At 29.2% G+C, this 19,641-nt stretch overlaps 5 protein-coding genes and 3 non-coding genes across 8 annotated transcripts in view; 4 read left to right on the forward strand and 4 right to left on the reverse strand.

Moving 5' to 3' along the window:
• Positions 1-1,889: 1,889 nt before the first annotated feature.
• Positions 1,890-4,788, reverse strand: Phum_PHUM449610 (RNA polymerase-associated protein LEO1, putative; the record flags this gene model as incomplete). Its single annotated transcript, XM_002429688.1, has 8 exons — positions 1,890-2,080; positions 2,182-2,377; positions 2,464-2,679; positions 2,753-2,915; positions 2,985-3,378; positions 3,467-3,573; positions 3,718-4,642; positions 4,734-4,788. 8 exons carry the CDS (start codon positions 4,786-4,788, stop codon positions 1,890-1,892), a joined length of 2,247 nt encoding a protein of 748 aa, XP_002429733.1.
• An 89-nt stretch (positions 4,789-4,877) lies between these two features.
• On the forward strand, positions 4,878-9,025 carry Phum_PHUM449620 (aconitase, putative; the record flags this gene model as incomplete). Its single annotated transcript, XM_002429689.1, has 16 exons — positions 4,878-4,884; positions 5,149-5,306; positions 5,394-5,641; positions 5,713-5,948; positions 6,023-6,183; positions 6,257-6,428; positions 6,502-6,719; positions 6,797-6,956; positions 7,027-7,247; positions 7,323-7,531; positions 7,611-7,794; positions 8,042-8,178; positions 8,243-8,390; positions 8,452-8,574; positions 8,652-8,837; positions 8,912-9,025. 16 exons carry the CDS (start codon positions 4,878-4,880, stop codon positions 9,023-9,025), a joined length of 2,682 nt encoding a protein of 893 aa, XP_002429734.1.
• A 104-nt stretch (positions 9,026-9,129) lies between these two features.
• Positions 9,130-9,213, forward strand: Phum_PHUM449630. The gene has a single exon (XR_009833534.1). It is a non-coding gene; the product is annotated as a microRNA, putative (microRNA).
• Positions 9,214-9,499: 286 nt separating this feature from the next.
• On the reverse strand, positions 9,500-9,586 carry Phum_PHUM449640. Its single transcript, XR_009833535.1, has one exon. It is a non-coding gene; the product is annotated as a microRNA, putative (microRNA).
• A 37-nt stretch (positions 9,587-9,623) lies between these two features.
• On the reverse strand, positions 9,624-9,716 carry Phum_PHUM449650. The gene has a single exon (XR_009833536.1). It is a non-coding gene; the product is annotated as a microRNA, putative (microRNA).
• Positions 9,717-13,358: 3,642 nt separating this feature from the next.
• On the reverse strand, positions 13,359-14,716 carry Phum_PHUM449660 (COMM domain-containing protein, putative; the record flags this gene model as incomplete). The annotated part of the gene is made up of 6 exons (XM_002429690.1): positions 13,359-13,525; positions 13,615-13,815; positions 13,907-13,946; positions 14,394-14,459; positions 14,544-14,615; positions 14,714-14,716. 6 exons carry the CDS (start codon positions 14,714-14,716, stop codon positions 13,359-13,361), a joined length of 549 nt encoding a protein of 182 aa, XP_002429735.1.
• A 1,172-nt stretch (positions 14,717-15,888) lies between these two features.
• Positions 15,889-16,988, forward strand: Phum_PHUM449670 (uncharacterized protein; the record flags this gene model as incomplete). Its single annotated transcript, XM_002429691.1, has 2 exons — positions 15,889-16,407; positions 16,941-16,988. The coding sequence occupies 2 exons, from the start codon at positions 15,889-15,891 to the stop codon at positions 16,986-16,988; spliced, it is 567 nt and encodes a 188-aa protein (XP_002429736.1).
• A 1,954-nt stretch (positions 16,989-18,942) lies between these two features.
• The window catches only part of Phum_PHUM449680 (uncharacterized protein), a gene marked incomplete at both ends in the record, with an annotated part of 1,556 nt that continues 857 nt past the window's right edge, over positions 18,943-19,641 (forward strand). Inside the window, 2 exons of the mRNA XM_002429692.1 lie at positions 18,943-19,083; positions 19,169-19,562. Coding sequence (XP_002429737.1) covers positions 18,943-19,083; positions 19,169-19,562 — 535 coding nt within the window. The remainder of the gene's footprint in view (positions 19,084-19,168; positions 19,563-19,641) is intronic.

A 19,641-nucleotide genomic window follows, 5' to 3' on the forward strand; every position in this document is an offset into this window, starting at 1 on the left:
TGTCGTTCATCGTCCGCGCGAAATTTTAATTTAAAAAAATTTTTTTTTTTTTTTTTCTGACATTTTCAACGGTTTCGATCATAGTAATAATAATAATAATAATCACGGGAATAAAAGGATTTAAATAGGAATAATAATGATGAAAGTCGTTAGTTTTTGTTCGATGTTATTGAAATTTACACGAGGGTAACAACAACAGCAACAGCAGCGACAACAGCCAAAGATGTTTTATTAATGAACGACTGCAAAAACTTTTTTTTTTTTTTTTTTAAAAAAAAAAACCTTCCAAAGGGATTTGTGTGGATTTGCAATAAAAGAAAGAAAAAAAGGAAATGAAGATTCGATGAAGATGTGAATAATGATGACAAATTTGGAAATTTTGAAAAATCTCCAAGAAAAAAAAAAAAAAAAAAAAATTCAATGTACATATAAAAACAATTTTGCGGGTTTGTTTAAAAACAAACAAACAAACAAACAAACAAAACAAACAAGAAAACTTTTTTTTAATGTTGTTGTGTTTTTCGTTTGTTTGATCGGTCAGTTTTTTTTTTTTTTTTTTGATTTTTGGTTCGTTCGTGAGATGCAAACGAAAAGAGAGAAAGAGAGAGAGAGAGAGAGAGAGAGGGGGGGGGAATAGAACGTGCTTCATATTATTATTATTATTATTATTATTATTATTATTATTATTATTTTATTGACGTTGTAAAGAAAGAAAGAAGGAAGATTTTCTTTTAATTAATTAATAAATAAATAAATAAATAATGCGTGAATTATTTGTTTCACAAAATTTCAAATCAAAAGGAAAGAAAATTAATATTATTATTATTATTATTATTATTATTATTAATGTTAAAACTCAGGTTTAAGTTGATTTAGTTTTTTTTTTTTTTTTTATTATTAGTTTTATTATTATTATTATTTTTTGTTTTTATATATATATATATATATATATATATATATAAAAGGAGGAAAAAAATATAATTTTGTTATTTGAAATAAAGAAAAGAAAGGAAGGAGGAAAGTAAGAAAAATGGTCGTTTTTATATCTCTTTCGAACGTATAAGTGTTAGAGTCAGTGCGTAAGTGCGTGAGTGAGTGCGTGAGTGCGTGCGTTTGTTTGCATCATTATATATATATATATATATATATATACATAAAATGATTTTTAACATAAACTATTATTATTTATATATATAAATAAGAAATAAATATTGGTGCAGTATTGTGTGAAATGATTAGTGACGTTAATTTTTTTTTTTTGTTTTTTAAACGCTTATTTGTGATTTTTAATTAATTTTAAGTTAATTATTATTATTATTATTATAATAACGTGTGATTCATTGATTTAATCATTTTAATCGTAAAATTATATATATATATAATTTTTCTTTTTTTTTTGTAATCAATTGGTTTTTATTATTATTATTATTATTATATTAAAAAGGAAAACAACAACGACAACAAACGTTGTTTATCAATAATAAATCGTTTATGCAATTATACAAACTTACGCGTCATACAAATTGTATACATCTATTTTATTATTATTATTATTATTATTATTATTATTATTATTATTATTTTATTAATTAATCTTATCGTATGTGAAAATATACTAAAAAAAAAATGTAATTTTTATTTTGTGTATGTTTTAACTTTGGAAAAAAAAAAAAAAAAACGACACTTTTAAAAAAAAAAATGTTCTTCATTATACTATATAAAATGATGAAATCATCATAATATATATATATATATACATACATACATGAATCTTATACTTTTTTCTCTTCCCCCTCCCTCCCTCCCTCCTTCCCCTCCCCGTTAATATCGACGAAAACATCCGAATGATATTTTTGAAAAAAATCCTCCTCCTCCTCCTCCTCCTAATTTTAATCCTCTTCGCTAGAACTTTGAATGGCTGATTTAGAGTTTGAACCTCCTCCCCCTCCACCACCACCACCACCGCCGGAATCATCCGAATCTGAATCTTTTAATGCTTTTGCCTTATCCAACCTTCTTGCTCTTCTCGTTTCAATATCCGAACCTTCTTCGTCCGACGAGTATATATGAGATCGATCGTCTAATAATAATAATAATAATAATAATAATAATTTCAGTTTATAAATACAGATTAAAAAAAATAAATATTATTATCATCATCATCATCGGTGTTAAAATTACCCCCGCTGTTATTTAATTTATTCCTATGTTGTTTTTTAATCGCGTTTATCGATATTCCTTCTTCGTCCGAATCTAAATCACCGTATCTATCAGGTTCCAGGTATCCGGCAGACAGACCGCGGTGAGCGCTTTTCTCTCGTATTCGTCTCTGTTTACTCTCTCTTCTAACCGACGCCTTCAATCTTTCTTCTTCTTTCTGCATGACAACAAACAACACGAATACAAATATTACACCGAGAAAAAAAAAATGGCTTCTCCACTGTTATTTTTCTTTTTTCCCACCTTGATTAATTCTCCTCTGTGAGCCTCGGGATCTTTACCCACTAATGATAATACTTTTATTCCAGCAGTCTTTTGTGATCTGTCGGCAAGAGACATTGTCATTTTCCTATGAGTGAAAGATTCGGTAGAATGCGGCCTGAAAGTCAATTTGGTTCGAAAAACGGCCTGACCTTGCAAACCCGTACCTTGCCTTATGAACAAGTGATTGTGATCGCCCTGTACAAGAAAAATTTAAATTTTAAAACTTTCGATTCCGATGATGCTCTTTCTAAGGTACAAAATAACGTGCCTGTAAAGGTTGCTTGTATACGTCAAATATTTCCGAGCCTAAATGTAAAGACATGGAACCATCTGACCATTTAACAAAACGAGCATTACTTTGTTTTTCGAATTCGCCATTTTGTTTCGTTACTTCTTTCCATCTAATTGTATTTTCAACTTTTAATTTCAACCTGTAAAAAAATTAATTAGATTTCAGGATTCGGGAATGGTGAAAATAAACCATTCATTAACCCACGTACCTAGCACGACCTTCTTCATCTAATGTTTCCTCTTCGTCGATTTCATCTTCGTACGTGGAAGGTTCGAAAGGTCTCGTTTCAACGGATAAAAAGTTTGGTAACTTGACAAAATGAAGATCTCTTCCCAAATCTGTTGTTATTTTAGGTATTTCAACATCGATACGAGTTTCGGGATGAGGTTCTTCGGGAATATTTTCTTTGTCTTCGTCTTTTTCATCACCGTCCATATCAATTTTTTCATCGTCGCTTTTTTCTTTTTGACTCTCTGCATCACTTTCTTCACCTTGAGACTTGTTATCTTCACTCTCGACATGTTTTTTCAATCCTTTCTTTTTTCTACCTTCTTCATCTGAGCTAATGTCTGACGCATCTCCAAATAGAGCTTCTGCATCAACTGAAAAATTTCAATATTTATTATTAATCTTTAAAACTAAATCGATAATGAATTAATAGTAATTTGTGCTGTGGGAAGTAATACTTACTGACTAAATCTTTTTCACTATCTTCACCGTCTTCCCTATCATTTTCAGGGTCTGCATTTTTTTTACCTGTGTCAGAACCACTGTCGTCACTTATAACTGCTCTCTTTCTTTTTCTAAAAAAAAAAAAAAAAAAATTTAATATAAAAATTGTAATAAATCATTGGTTCGAACATTTAACTACATAAAAATATTGAAATCAGTTTGTATGAAATCGAAAAGATTAAACATATTAAAAGTTTTTAAATTGGTACCTGGTACTGGTTTCCTTAATTTGTTCATTATCACTTCCACTGCCACTTACAGGAGATCTACTTCTTGAATGTGATTTTCTATTTTTTTCCGGAGACCCAGATCTGTCAGACTTGGGTGAATTACTTTTACTCTTTCGAGGGCTATTAGATCGACTTTTAGAAGACTTTAAAGAAACTACTTTATCTGAATGATTATCACTATCACTACCTGAATGACTTTTACGTTTTGAAGATTTAACCCTACTTTTTCTATCATTGGAAGTATGATCTTCCTCACCGATAGAATCTCTATTTTTATCATTGTTCTCTCTACCTGGAGATTCAGATTGCTCTTTCGAATGCTGAGAATCATTATCACTGACACTACCAGATCTTGAACCAGCACTACTTTGTCTTGAATTATTACTTCCTTTACTTCTTGATCTTGATTTTCTATTCTTTTCATTATCCGAATTCACAGATTGACTTCTTCTGTTATTTTTCCCAGAGTCAATACTTTTATTATCCGGTGATTCAGATCTTGATTCACCACTTTCTGAAGCTTTAGAAGGAGATGCTGAACCACTTCTTTCACCTTCTGGACTTGGAGATCTAGAAGATTTTTCATGAGCAGATCCAGGTGAATGATCAGCTTTGTCTTCCGGACTACGGGATCGACCACTATCAAACTTGGCGCTTCTCTCTGAATGAGCACCTCGTGGACTGCCAGAGGAGGCAGAATCTCTTCTTGATTTTCTACCATGACTACCAGCGTCGGAGTGCCAACTACCTGAACCTTGAGAATTGGCTGGACTTCTAGATTTTGATTTTGAACGATCACTTCTAGGACTTGATCTTCGAGTTTGATTCCCAGATTCTGCACTGCTACTCCGGCTTCCTGAAGCATTACTTTCTGCACCTTCTGAATCAGATCCCGAATTGTTAACTGAAATTCAAAAAATACTCGTTGAGTAACATATACATATAATTAAAATAAGATTTCATTAATGAATTTAAATGAAAAAACCAAAACAAACCGCTATCTTGATCTGACTCCCCTCCGTTAGCACAGTATTTACCAACCGGTGCCATGTTAATAAACTATCGGGTCAATAGAAAATTAACTGTGTTAGTTTGAATAATCTACTATTCAGACTTATCATTCTGAGAGTAAAAATAAAATGAATGGTAAGTAAATGTATTTATAAATATTATTTAATTGAATTTGAATGTAAAATAAAATAAAACCTATAAAATTTTTAAAAATTTAATAATTACAAAAATTTAATTTTTTAAATAAATGCTTACACAACATTTGTGTAGCAATACGTGATGACGCAGTGTTATAGCATATCAATGAGTTATCAATTTTTATTATTATTATTTTTTTTAAAAAATAAATCAAACCTTTTATAAAATCCTATTTAATATTTTAATTTCATAAATTTTCAGAAAGAAATCCTTACAAAAATTATTTCAATTCCTTTTTATTAGATGGAATTGAATACAAATATTTTGATTTATGCGCCTTTGGGGATGCTTATCAAAGGTTACCCTATTCGATAAGAGTTTTATTAGAGTCGGCAGTTAGGAACTGTGACAACTTTCAAGTAATTAAATAATTATCATTCACGTCTATATTTGTAATAAAGTATCTTAATTTTAATTTAACTTGATGCAAATACCTAAAATTGTAGGTAACAGAAAACGACGTAAAAAATATTTTACAATGGGAGACAAATCAAAAAGTACCTGGTGGAGTAGAAGTAGCTTTCAAACCTGCACGTGTAATTCTTCAGGATTTCACTGGAGTTCCAGCAGTGGTTGATTTTGCTGCTATGAGAGATGCTGTAAAATTATTAGGAGGAGATCCTGACAAAATAAATCCCATTTGTCCATCTGATCTTGTAATTGATCATTCAGTTCAAGTAGATTTTGTTAAAACGTAATTCTTTTACATGATTGGGTGTAATAATACATGAGCAAATATTAATTTGAGAAAATATGTTATTACAGTTCTGATGCATTACAAAAAAATGAAGATTTAGAATTTGAGAGAAACAAAGAAAGATTCACATTTTTAAAATGGGGTGCAAAAGCATTTAGAAATATGTTAATCGTACCTCCAGGCTCAGGAATTGTTCATCAAGTGAATTTGGAACATTTGGCTAGATTGGTGTTCAATGTTGATAATTTATTATATCCTGATTCAGTTGTCGGCACTGATTCTCACACAACAATGATTAATGGTAGTTCATCTTTTATATAACCTATTAAAACTAACATTTCGATAAAAAAAAAAATTATAATGTTTTGACTCTTATAGGGCTAGGAGTAGTAGGATGGGGAGTAGGAGGTATTGAAGCAGAAGCTGTAATGTTGGGCCAATCAATATCTATGCTTTTGCCAGAAGTGGTTGGGTACAAAATTACTGGAACTCTCGGGCCATATGTTACATCAACAGATCTGGTTTTAACTATAACAAAGGTTAACAGAAAAATTTATTAAACTTTTGTTTTATTACCGTTTTTGATGTTAATTCTTTACTCAATAATTATAGCATCTCAGGCAATTGGGAGTTGTTGGAAAGTTTGTTGAATTTTTCGGTCCTGGTGTATCTGCACTGAGCATCGCTGATAGGGCAACCATAAGCAACATGTGTCCCGAATATGGAGCAACAGTTGGTTTTTTCCCTGTTGACCAAGAGAGTTTAGATTACTTAAAAAAAACAAGTAATGTGAAGTTTAGTTTTACAAAATTTAATATTTTAAATACTTTTACTTCCAAATTACGCATTCATTATAGATAGACCCGTAAGCAAAATCAAAGTCATGGAGCATTATCTTAAAACGACTAAAATGCTTAGAGATTATGCTGACTCTACGCAAGACCCTGTTTACAGTCAGGTCATAGAACTTGACCTAGGAACAGTTGTAAGTTCAGTTAGTGGTCCTAAGAGACCACATGACCGTGTATCTGTCAGCGAAATGAAAACAGACTTTTTGAACTGTCTCACAAATAAGGTAAGTAGTAGTTTATCTAAAAAATTGAAGAAGAATGAATACAAAAATTCTTATTATAAGTAATAAATTATAATTAGGTGGGATTCAAAGGTTTTGGATTGAACGCCGAACAAACAAAGGCTATGTGTTCGTTTAATTACGAAGGTAAAGATTATATTCTCAAACATGGATCTGTTGTGATTGCTGCTATCACCAGTTGTACAAACACAAGTAACCCGAGTGTCATGTTAGGAGCTGGTATGAAGTCAATGTATACATAATTTGAATTTTTGAAAGTCTTTAGATAATAACCCTCAGGATATTGCAGGATTGTTAGCAAAAAAAGCTGTTCAAGCAGGCCTTACGACCTTACCTTACATAAAAACGTCTCTTTCGCCTGGTTCAGGGGTTGTAACGTACTATCTGAAAGAAAGTGGCGTCGTACCATACCTCGAGCAATTAGGATTTTCAGTTGTGGGATATGGATGCATGACTTGTATTGGTAATTCTGGACCACTTCCACCATCTGTTGTCGAAGCTATTGAAAAAGTAGGTTTAACTAAAATTTAATCATGTATTAATCATTCCAAACTTTAATGGACAATATTGTATACGTTAAATCAGGCGGATTTGGTTTGTTGTGGCGTTCTTTCTGGAAATCGTAATTTCGAGGGTAGAATTCACCCCAACACAAGAGCTAACTACTTGGCATCTCCTTTATTAGTAATAGCTTACACGATTGCCGGAAGAGTGGATATCGATTTCGAAACCGAACCTCTTGGAATGACTCCCGATGGCAAAGAAATATACCTTCGAGACATTTGGCCTACCAGGTAAATATTTGTTCCATAAAGTATCAAAAGAAGATATCTAATAAACGACTGCTAAACCATTTGTTTTATAAAACTTTAGAGCAGAAATCCAAGAAGTGGAAAAAAAACATGTAATTCCTGTTATGTTTGAAGAAGTATACGGAAAAATACAAAATGGCTCTCTCTCGTGGCAAAGCATTCAAGCACCTCCCTCCAAATTATACCCATGGAATGAAACTTCAACTTATATCAAAAAACCACCATTTTTCGATGGAATGACTAGAGTAAGGAAAAGAGCAATAATACTTTGCATTTATTATTAGTACTAGTCTCTTACCCTCGCTCTAAATAAATCAATTATAAAAGAAAGTATGTCAGTTTAACAAAAAAACCTTGCCGGAAGACATTAACATAATTAATCAGGGCACAGGATTAATAACAAATATTTGTTTGAACAATACTACTTATATTCGTAAGTTTATTAAAAATGAAACCGGAAATCATAAATAGTAACTTATTTGTTTAATTAAGGCACTACCTGGAGTGAAATCAGTCAAAAATGCCAGAGTTTTACTAAACTTGGGAGATTCGGTAACAACTGATCATATATCTCCAGCCGGAAGTATTGCGAGAAACAGTCCAGCAGCTCGGTTTTTAGCATCAAAGGGGTAAATTTTAATTAATAGTCCAGAATTTATTTAATATTAATACTAAACATAATATTGATACTAGGTTAATGCCGAGAGACTTCAACTCGTACGGATCGAGAAGAGGAAATGACGCAGTAATGGCACGTGGTACTTTCGCTAACATCCGGCTTGTTAATAAATTCATGAATCAACCAGGGCCGAAAACAATTCACATCCCAACAGGAGAAGAGGTATGGAGGAAAATTGTATGTGATATTGTAAATTTTCTTTTCTAACTAAATTTAATTACAGATGGATGTCTTCGACGCTGCCGAACGGTACAAAATGGAAAATACTCCCTTAATCATTCTCGCCGGTAAAGATTACGGATCGGGATCGTCCAGAGACTGGGCTGCAAAAGGACCGTACTTATTGGTAAACAACCTGAAATTAAAAAAAAAAAGAATAATTAATTAACGGTTAAATACCAAAATGGTGGTTTCTTTTTACAGGGCATAAAAGCAGTGATTGCAGAAACTTACGAAAGGATTCACAGATCTAACCTGGTTGGAATGGGAATAATACCCCTACAATATTTGGAGGGCCAAGATGCTGAAAAATTGAAACTCACCGGAAAGGAAACTTATACGATTGACATACCAGACGATGTCAAACCGTTGCAAAAAATTACAGTGAATGTGAGCATATTTCCGTAATAAAAATAAAATGGCGACTTTTTATTTATTTAATTAAATTAATTTTTATCTTGCAGCTGAACGACGGAAGAAGCTTCGATACAAGATTGAGATTAGATACAGAAGTAGAATTAACTTACTATAAAAATGGTGGAATTTTAAATTACATGATTAGAAAAATGTTGGATTAGGTGTATGCTTTTTATTGTTAAAGAATCTTTGGGATAATGGGAAATATAATTATATATATATTTAAATAAATTTGTTGTTGTGTTTTATTCCTGTCGTTACGTCTCCGTCCATTCTGCTTTGCTGACCTAGCTTTATGAAGACTGAATATTACTCCGCAAAGCTAGGTAACCAAAGAAGAAGAGATGAGAAAACCTTTCTTAAAAATGTTTTTCCACGATGATTGTTTCCCAATCAAACGGATGAATCTTACCCGGTGAGGTTATTTAATATAATCATCCTCATACCAAGTTGGATTCACCCGTCATATTGGGACCAAATTTTTCCATAAACTTAAAAAAGAGGATGTCAATTATCTTAGGGAGTAACACCACCCAGTGATGAGAATAAAATTTTATCACCACAGAGCAGGTTACAGCCTAAGATTGATTAACTAACAATATATACAATTGTTTTGACGTTGAATAATGAAGGCATAGAAACAAAGTGTCGAAGGTAACTGTGGCTGTGATACGATTTTTGTGGACATACCACAGTCATAGTTCCTGAACCCTTTCTTCTTGATAATAATAATATTAATAAAAAATTCCATGTGAAGATTCGTCTGACCCATTCTGCTTTGCTGACCTAGCTTTATGGGTTCTCAAATATGTCCGCAAAACTAGGTAACCAAAGAAGAAGAGACCAGACATCATTTCCATGAAGATCCATCCATGCATCAATCCATCCGTTGGTGTATACTGTCGTAGAAACATACCCCCTGGCCAAAGTCGAGTGTTCGATCTAGTCACGATTAAAAATACGTGCCTAGGTCGACACCCAACGTTCACCAAGTGCCGAAACCGTTGATTGTATTGATCAGGATGGATGAATCTTACCCGGTGAGGTTTTTAACATCCCCAAAGCCGGTCAAGATTCAACAATCCAAATCAACATTTTACTCTGTACTCCTTGAAAGTCGAGTTGATTCTGCCTTACCATAATTTTTTCACCACTATTTATATGCAAATTTAACAAAGAAGTAAAAAAAAAAAAAAAAGGTTTGCAAATAATAATAACGAACGAAAAGGTTCTTCTTGGTCAAACCTACTCAATTCAGGTAGCCGCCAAAATGGCGAACCCCCTTCAAAGGTCATTGCTTTCACTCTCAGGTTTGCAACCACTTAGTCATACATTTTTACCCTTACTCACCCTTATCCTATTTAACTTGAATAACTGTAAAATTTTTATTTGCTAAATAACAATTTAATTTAAACCTGTGTACCACAAAATTTTCCAGCAGACATCAACACCAACAACAACAATATAAGATATTTGAGATATTTAGACTAAAAATCATAAATTGTCGTTTGTTTTGTTGTTTAATAAAAATCTTAGACGTTATAACAAATTGTTTTGTCGACGACATGATGACTTTTCATAAACATAAATGGGGAGGTGAGGGGGGGGTAACATCATTACCAGACGAATATTGCAACTTAATATTTATTTATTTCTAATTAAATATTATATATTTTTTTCGTTTCATTTTAACCCAAAAATATTTTTAAAAAAAGACAATCATAGAGAGAGAGAGAGAGAGAGAGAGAGAGAGAGAGAATCAGAATTTAAATATTTAAAATAATTCGAAACGTTTAAATATAAACAAACAAATTATTTTATTTAATATGTTGAAATGATATTGAAAAAAATACTTAAAACTTTATAACAAACGATTAAAAATTGGGGAGAAAAAAAAGTTTTCGTACGACAAAAAAAAAAAAAAAAGGATTCGATTTGAACAAAAAAAAGAAAAATTTTTTTCCATTTTCAATTTTTTTTTTTTTTTTTTACGAAACCAATAAATATTTTTTTTTTTTTTTTAACCGCCCACGGGAGTAAAACTTTTTTGTTATTTTATATATATATATATTTTGTTCATTCGATTCGAAAGCTTAGAATTTTTTATTTATACGTGATACAAAACCGTTAAATTTGTATTCCAGAACTTTTTTTTTTATTATCAAGGGTTTAAATACACAAACATCTCCCTCCTCCCCCCAAAAAAAAAAAAATAAAAACTTTCCTCCATATTGTATTTCATTTTATTTTTTTTTTTCGAAATTTTAATTTATCCGGAAAATATCATTTTCTCACCCGAATTCGATTTTCACAAAAACATTTTTTTTCACATTTTCGAACGAATTAAATTATATTTACGTTAAAAATTCCATCATAAATTCCATCGATTAATCGAAATAATCGATTTTTTGTTTTCACCCTCTATGAAATTCGTTACCGTTAACTAAAATTTACGCGCACTTTTACATAACGTCCGTTGTTGTTGTTGTTATTAAAATAATCGCGTAAATATATATTTATTATATTTTTTAATTTTACACGTTTTTTTTTTTTTTAAAACGGACGTTGAAATGTTGTCGTTGTTTGTTTGTTTGTTTGTTTGACTAAGAGTTAATATTGAACGCAGTAGTTTTAAAATTTTATAATACGAATCCAGGTGATAAATAAATTGAAACCATATTGATATGAATGTGGTGTCTTTGATACGGTCATATGATACCAAAAACAAATTAAATTGATAATTTGTTTAAATAATTGTTCCAGGTAATAACAATTAACGGAGTATTTTATTTGTTTAACTATTTTTCATTCCTTGTTACAAAAAGGCTAAGAAATGGATTCGAATTTTTTTTATGGTAGGGTTTTTTATTATTGAGGGTGGTAGTTTTAATGTCAGGAATTTTTTTTTTTTTTTTTTAAGGTATAAAATTTTGAAATATAATTATTGCAAACATTTTGGAAAAATTATTTGCATTAAATTTTTTTTCCTTTTTACAGGTCTAAGACTTGCCGGGGTTGTAAATAATCTGTCTGACAAACACGAGTAATAAATTTAAAAATTTGAATTTTTCCTTTGGGTGGAAAAAAGAAAATTCCGTCAAAGGAGAATTCGCCGAAAAAGATTTTTACTTTAAAAAAAAAACAAAAAAAAACGTCGTAAATGTTTTTTATTATTATTATTATTATTATTAAAGGAAACCTTTTTTTTCCAAGGACGGTAAAAGTTGGTTCTTATTGTCAAATCGGATAAAAATAGCTTTACACCGGGGGGAGGGGGAGAATAAATAATGATAATATTATAAAAAAAAAATTTGGTTTGATGATGGTAGCAGACGATGATGGTACACAAAATATTGGTATTGTTGGTGGATTTTATTATCCAAGGAAAAAATATCTTGGAAAATATCTCCACCTTAAATGAGGAAAATGAATGGGAAGCCTGATTTTGATTTACATAAAACATAAGAAAAGTCAGTTAAGAAATTGGTTAGCTGTCTGTAGAAAGGTTTTAAGGAGAAAAAAAGGGAAAAAGACATTTTAAGGAATAAAACAAAAAGGAGTTAGTCACTCATCGATTTGTAGGGGAGGTAATGGAATAAAATATTTAAAAAAATGTTGAAATGTTTAAAGAATTTGAAAAATTAATCATAGAGTGTTAGAACATTCCAAAAATTTCATCTTGTTTGGTGCATTATGTTACATTACAATAACTAAACAACAAATTTAAAAGGAATTGTTAACAAAGAAAAGGGAAAAATTCAGTCAAAGGAAAATCATATGGAAAAACCACCGTTCGGTGGAGTGAATATTTTATTTTATTTTGTTAAATCAAAAAAATTCTGGAATGAAAGCAGTAAAACATTCTATCACATAATAATAATAATTAATTTTTTTTTCTAATCAACATAATTTATTTCCCTGTAGAACATTCTACTCCATCCACAAATTATTTAATAAATTTTTTTTTTTTTTTTTTTTGGTTTTTTATTCAAATAATTATTTACCCGAATTATTTTTATTCTGAGTCATAATCACGTGACTATGGTAAACATCTTTCAGGTAAAATTTAATTTACAAAAGAATACTTAAAATAATAATAATAACAATTAATAGGATAAAGTGAGAATGACCTCAACTAACCCCCCCCCCCAAAAAAAAAAAAAAAACATTTGTGATGTTAATAGGTATTTTTAATATATAAATTATTACATAACGATATTATTATTATTGTTATATTATTAAATATTTATTTTTAAACGAAAATTCTTCCTCGTTATCAATCAAATTCATTTCATTTGGGTAAATTTTTCATTCGTTCTTGAGCTCTTTTTAAATCTGAAATCATTTAATTACTATTATTATTATTATTATTATTATTATTATTATTATTATTATTATTATTATTATTATTATTATTATTATTAAACTCGACGCCATTATGAAAAAAATATATAATGATAATCGTAATTAACAACGAATAAAACGAAAAAAAATTCATACAAAATTATTACCGTTTATAAGTAAAGCTAACTGTTCGGCAGACATTTTGATGACGTCAGAATTAACGACGTTTTCGATTTTATCGTTTATTTTAATATCGAGTTCGATTTCTCGTTTTTCAACATTTGAAATATCGCAATTGACATCTTCTAAAACGCTCGCTGAAACGTAAATTAATTAATAAATTAATATTATAAACGATTTCGATAGATTTAAAATGAAAAATTAAAAAAAAAAAAAAACAAAATACTTCTAAGAGATTTTTTAGAAAGGATTTCCGTTAGATTATTATTATTTTCGTTATAAACTTTTCCTAATGCTGTAGCGTGTTCTTTGGGTAATCCCAATTGTTGTAATTCGTTATTTAAAACATCTTCTTCTATTCCGTATCTAGCAGAAGACGTGAATATTTGAGATATGGCAGCAACGCAACCTTTCATATCATCTTCGTCTAACAACAACAACAACAACAACAACAAAAAAATCAAATTTTCGAACCTTAACGTTTCCGTTAAATTTTCATTTTGGAAAATTTCATTCACCTAATTTAGCATCAGAAACTAATTTCGTTGCTTTTTCTTCCTGAAAACAAACAAACAACAAACAAAAGAAAAAAGAAAATCGTTAAAAAAATAACAATGACGTCCATTTTTTTTAAAAATAAGACTGATGACGTAGGTTTTAATTGAACGGTTCTAACGTTTCCATTTTTTCCTTTTTTAACGGCAAAAATGAAAATTACGTGGATTATTTATTTATTTATTAATTTTTAATAACCAATTATTTACAAAATATATATAATAATAATAATAATAATAATAATAATAATAATAATAATAATAAATATGTTCGTTTTTTTAGATATCGTCTAACGTTCGTTTATGAATAAGAAAAAAAAGAAAACGTCAATCTTTCTTCTTTTCAATCATTATTATTATTATTACCATTATTATTATTAACATTATTATTATTATTAAACAATAATAAACAGATAATATTACGAAAAATATAAAGAAAGGAAAAACTTACGTTAAATTCGTCTCCTGTTAAAAATTTCAAAACGATTTGTCCCAACATTTTTACTTTTATAGAACTCTGAAATCATTGAAAATGATAATAAGTAATTTTCGGGGGGAGGGGAGAAATGAAGGAAAGTATCTATGATAAATGTTGTTGTACCATTTTAGATAAAGTGTTAATTTCTGCCAGAACCCAATCCGGACAATCTAAATCTCCACAAAATCTGAATCTCTGTAGGAGAAAAAATAAGATGTCAGGTTTGTACGGAAAACAAACAATATTAAAACGATACCTTATTAACAAAAACCTGAATTAATTATTAAACTCACCATTTTGAAATATTACTTAGAACATGGCAACCTGAAATCAAAGAAACAAACAAAAGAAAATATAAAAGATTTTCCTATTCGAAAAAAAAAATGTCTGAACGTTTTTTCTGGAGATGTAAAAGTGTAATGATGGAATTACAAGACTACTCTAATCCTTTCAAAAGTACTATTATTATTATTATTACTGTTTTCCCAAATGGCTGAACAAAATAAAATTTTTTTTGTTATGATATTAAAACTCATTATCCACACACACACACACACACACACCAACACAGAGAGAAAAAAAAGTAAAGTAAATTTATTTTTTAAAATTATATTTACCTCCTTTTTTCCTTTTCCCCCCGACCCCCCTCGCTCCCGCCCTCCCCTTCCCACGACCAAGAAAAAAGAAAATGAAAAAAGGAAAAAAAATTAAGTAAGTGAAAACCTTGAGGGTAAAAATAAAACAACCATTTTCCCTTTGGAAAAACCAACCTGTAAAAAAAACAACATACTTCAAACAAAAGAGAGAGAGAGAGAGAGAGAGAGAGTGTGTGTGTGTGTGTGTGTGTGAGAGAGAGAGAAAATCTTTTTTTCCAGTAGTTTTAAACCAACAAACAAAAAAAATAAATAAATAACTAAATTAAAATCCTTAAAACAAAAAAAAAAAAAATGTTTTAAAAACCCAACTCGAGTATTAATGGATTTCAAAAAACGTTTAAGCATCGGCGAGTCAAGATCATAAAAAGTAGATAGTTATTGACACGATAAAAAATATATCGAACGAAAAAAGTATTATCGTTAACGAATTAAAAAAATGATTCTGTTTTGATTTTATCATCATTATTATCATCATCATCATCAACATTTTTTAAACGAAAGAAATCGTCGAAAAAACAAGTATTCAAACGCAGGTAGGTAATTATTTAAATTTTTTTTCATTAAAATCTAGTGCCACGTCAAATCGAATTTTAACAATATATTATTGATATGTTTTTTCGTAGATTTCGTTGATAAACAAGAAGAGGAAAATGTTATCGACACACGTGGCAAAAATAATATTATTGATAGTTTTAATGATACCTAAATTAAAAACACGCGCGGAAATTTTCTTATCACCGCCGGAAAAATTAAAAGATGGAAATAAAATAATAATTGATAAGAAACGTGATAATTTCGGAGTACCTTTAGAAATGCCATTCGATCCGAAATTTTGGCCTGCAAGAGGAAGACGTAATAATGACGTCACTAACAACAATCATCATAGAGATGATAAAAATTGCATTTTTATTTACGATGACGCTATGACGTCACGTCACGATTTTTCAAAACGTTCTCCGTTCGTCGATTTTTCCATCGTTTGCGACGATAAGAAAATTAACGATTTTAAAATAAAATTCGATGACGTCGAATCGAATGGACAAAATGATTTTTTCGATAAATATCCTCCTCCGATTTTTAACGGAAATTGTCCGGTAAACGTCATCAAACAAATTTTATCGCGTTATCTTAAAGAATTGTTGTTGATGAAATTAAACGAAAGTAAAAATTCTGAGATGTCACGGACGTCATCGTCGTTGACGTCATCGACGACCGATGACGACGTTAAAGATGTCGCGAAAAAAAAATATGTTATCTATCTCGATTTACCGGAATTTATGAAAAATTTATTTGATAAACCGGATAATAATGAAAAAGAAAAGAAACAAGATGTTTTCTGGGCCGCGAGAGGAAAAAAATCATCCTCCATGTAAAATTCAATAATAATAATAATAATATTTGTATCCTTCCCGTACCTCCCCACCTCCCCAAAAAAAAAAGAAAATGTTAATTGAAAAAATAAAAAGTTAAAATAATAATAAAATTTAATATAACGACTTTTTTTTTTTTTTTTTACGTTAACGAATCCTATTCATTCGCCATATTTGTTAACAATCGACAAGAGGACGCGATGACGTAGTGCGGACGTCATGACGTAGAACGGGCGCCATTTTGTTTAAAATATCCTTTTTATACACATAAACGACATTTTCGCCAACGGATTTTTTTTATTACGTGGAAAATGATAAGAAGAAAAGTGGAAAAATTTATTTTTCCAGGAAGAAATTACCGACAGCGACAGCAACGACAACAACAAATTAATTTTCTTATCTGGAAATTGTTTATTAATAAATAAATAAAAAAAATTTTTTTTTTTTCTTTTTGACAAATCGTCCATGTACAAAATTAAAAATGTTAAGAAAAGATGGAGGATCCAAAAATTGATAACGATGATGGTCTAATGACACAATGAATTTTCTTTAGTATTAAGTAGGAGGAAAATAAGGGAAAGTAAAAGAGGAAGAAGATAAGAAGAATAAAAGTGGTAGGTAGGATGGAAGAAGGCAGAATCACCACCACCACCACCGCCACCGCCGCCATCACCACCCATTGCTAAAAATAAAGGGATTCCCTATTGAAAAAAAAAAAGTATTAAATGCGCCGGATTGAAAAAAAACTCCTGAAAAGATAAGATAGATGTTATCTATTCAATACGTTGAAAGCTTTTTCATCATTTTCTCATCCGCGTTCGGTTTTTAAACGTTCAACCGTTCGCAAATTAAAACATATAAACTAAGAAAGTAAGTAAGAAAGAAATAAGAAAAGAAAAGAAAAGAAAAAAAAAATTTTCTCTTGTATTTTTTTTTTTTGCTAGTTTTTATCCAACATCATCATCATCATCTATTCTTCTTCTTCTTCTTTTACCTTTTTTTATTTTCTTTCCCGGTAACGCGTTTATCCGTTAATTAATCGAATCTAACGTGTCGAAGAAGTAACTTTAAATATTTTACGTACTTCGTTCGTTCAATAATAATAATTATTATTATTACAACTACTATTTCCGGTTCCTGTTTTTTTGTTTAAAAAAAAAATAATTTTAAGGTGAGTTTGTTTTGTCACGACGACATATCATAATTTGTAAAAAAAATTTTTTTTTTTTGTTAAAACCGTTTTTTTGTTGGAAAATTTTTTTAAAAAAAAAAACCGTTACGATTTTAACAAAAAAAAACTAATAATAATAATAATAATAATAATTTTTTTAACGGAATTTTTTGATTCTTTTTTTGTTTGTTTGATTGTTTGTCATTGTGGTTGTTGTTGTTGTCTTTCTGTTTTTCTTGGTTAGCATTTTTAAAAAAAATTTATTTTAATAACGTTACTCATACCTATTATTATTATTATTATTATCCATTTTTTCTTATTGTATTTATTATTATCATCATCGTCATTATTATTATATTAATAGAATTTTTATAAAATTTTTAAAATTTTTTGTTTTTTACATTTTTACCGTTTGAGAAAAGAAAAAATTTTTTTTACCTTTTTTTATTATTATTATTATTATTGTTGTTGTTGTTGTTATTATTATTACTACTATTATTATTATTATTATTATTATTATTATTATTATTCTTTTCATTAATTACTATTTAATAAAATTTTAACGATTTTATAATTTCCAGACTTTTTTCTTACGCAAAACGCATAATAATAATAATAATTAATTACTCCGTTTTATTCTGGTTATTAATTATGTAAATTAGTAGTAATAATAATAGTAACAATAATAATAATAATAATATTAATAATAATTTAATTTCTTTATTTAAAAAAAAAAAAACATGGCGACTTTATTTTTTTTTTAAAAAAACCGACGATTAAAAAAGTTTATATTATGTTTGTCGTTGTTTTGTTTAGTTTTTCGAGTCGAACGTTTGTTTTCCGAACGGATTTTCACGTTCGATAATAATAATTATTAATTTTAATTATTGAAAATAATTATTAAAAAAATCACGTTCGAATAATTTTCCAAAGAAAAAAAAATTTCTTATATACCCGTTTAAGCCTTCCATTGTTTTCTTTTCTTTTTGTTTAAAACAATTTCAAAAACAACAAAAAAAAAGGAAAATTTTTTAAATATATACCTGAAATTCGAAACTAATAATAATAATAATAATAATAATAAGTTTATCGACATCTTTAATAAAAAAATTATTTTTAGAAAAAAAAAAAAAAAAAAATTCAGGTATAAAAAGTAAAAAAAGCTTTTTCCCATTTTTTTTTTTCAATTTCGAACAACGAAACCAATAAAACATTCGGAATAAAAAATTAATATTTATTATGTCAAAGGTCAAAAAAAGGTTATAATTAATAATAATAATAATAATAATAATAATAATAATAATAATAATTTTGATTTTAGAAAAATGAAAGAACCGGCGACGATATTCGGATATCAATCATTTATTCTTTTGGGAATTTTATCAACGGCATCGACAACGAGCAATGATAATTTAATCATTTGCGGATCCGATTATACGTCTTCTGCTCCTAATACAAGCATAAAGGTTTTAATAATAATAATAATAATAATAATAATAAAAACAAATAATTTTTTTAACCGTGGGTAATAAATTTTTATTATTTTTCCAGGGCGAACGTTCAAATTCGTACGATTCGTTACCCTGTAGAGTTTGGAACGAATTACAAGAGAAAAACAACAATAAAAATGTCGGATTTAATAATTATTCGAATAAAAATGACAAATCCGTCGTTAATTACGAGAAAAATGACAAAATTAAAAAATTAGTCGTGCACGTACCCGTTTCGCAAAACGGCGACAAATATACCGGCAACGACAATCGGGGGGGATATTTGACGTACGATAGGAAAAATTTAATAGCGGAAGGTTTTAAAAGAGGACCGGGTTTTAGGAGTTGGGGTGGTAAAAGAGATTTTCCCGGCCTTTTCCCGACGGACGAAGGGGAAAATTTTAAAAATGAGGAAGGGATGAAAAAAAAACGTACGAGATTCACATCGTGGGGTGGTAAGAGAAATTATCAAAATTTCATGATTAACGATTTCGAACATTTCCAATACGACGACGATAACTATGACGTGAAGGA

Source organism: Pediculus humanus, genomic scaffold (assembly GCF_000006295.1).
Source record: "Pediculus humanus corporis 1103172108221 genomic scaffold, whole genome shotgun sequence".
NCBI classification, from domain to species: domain Eukaryota; kingdom Metazoa; phylum Arthropoda; class Insecta; order Psocodea; family Pediculidae; genus Pediculus; species Pediculus humanus.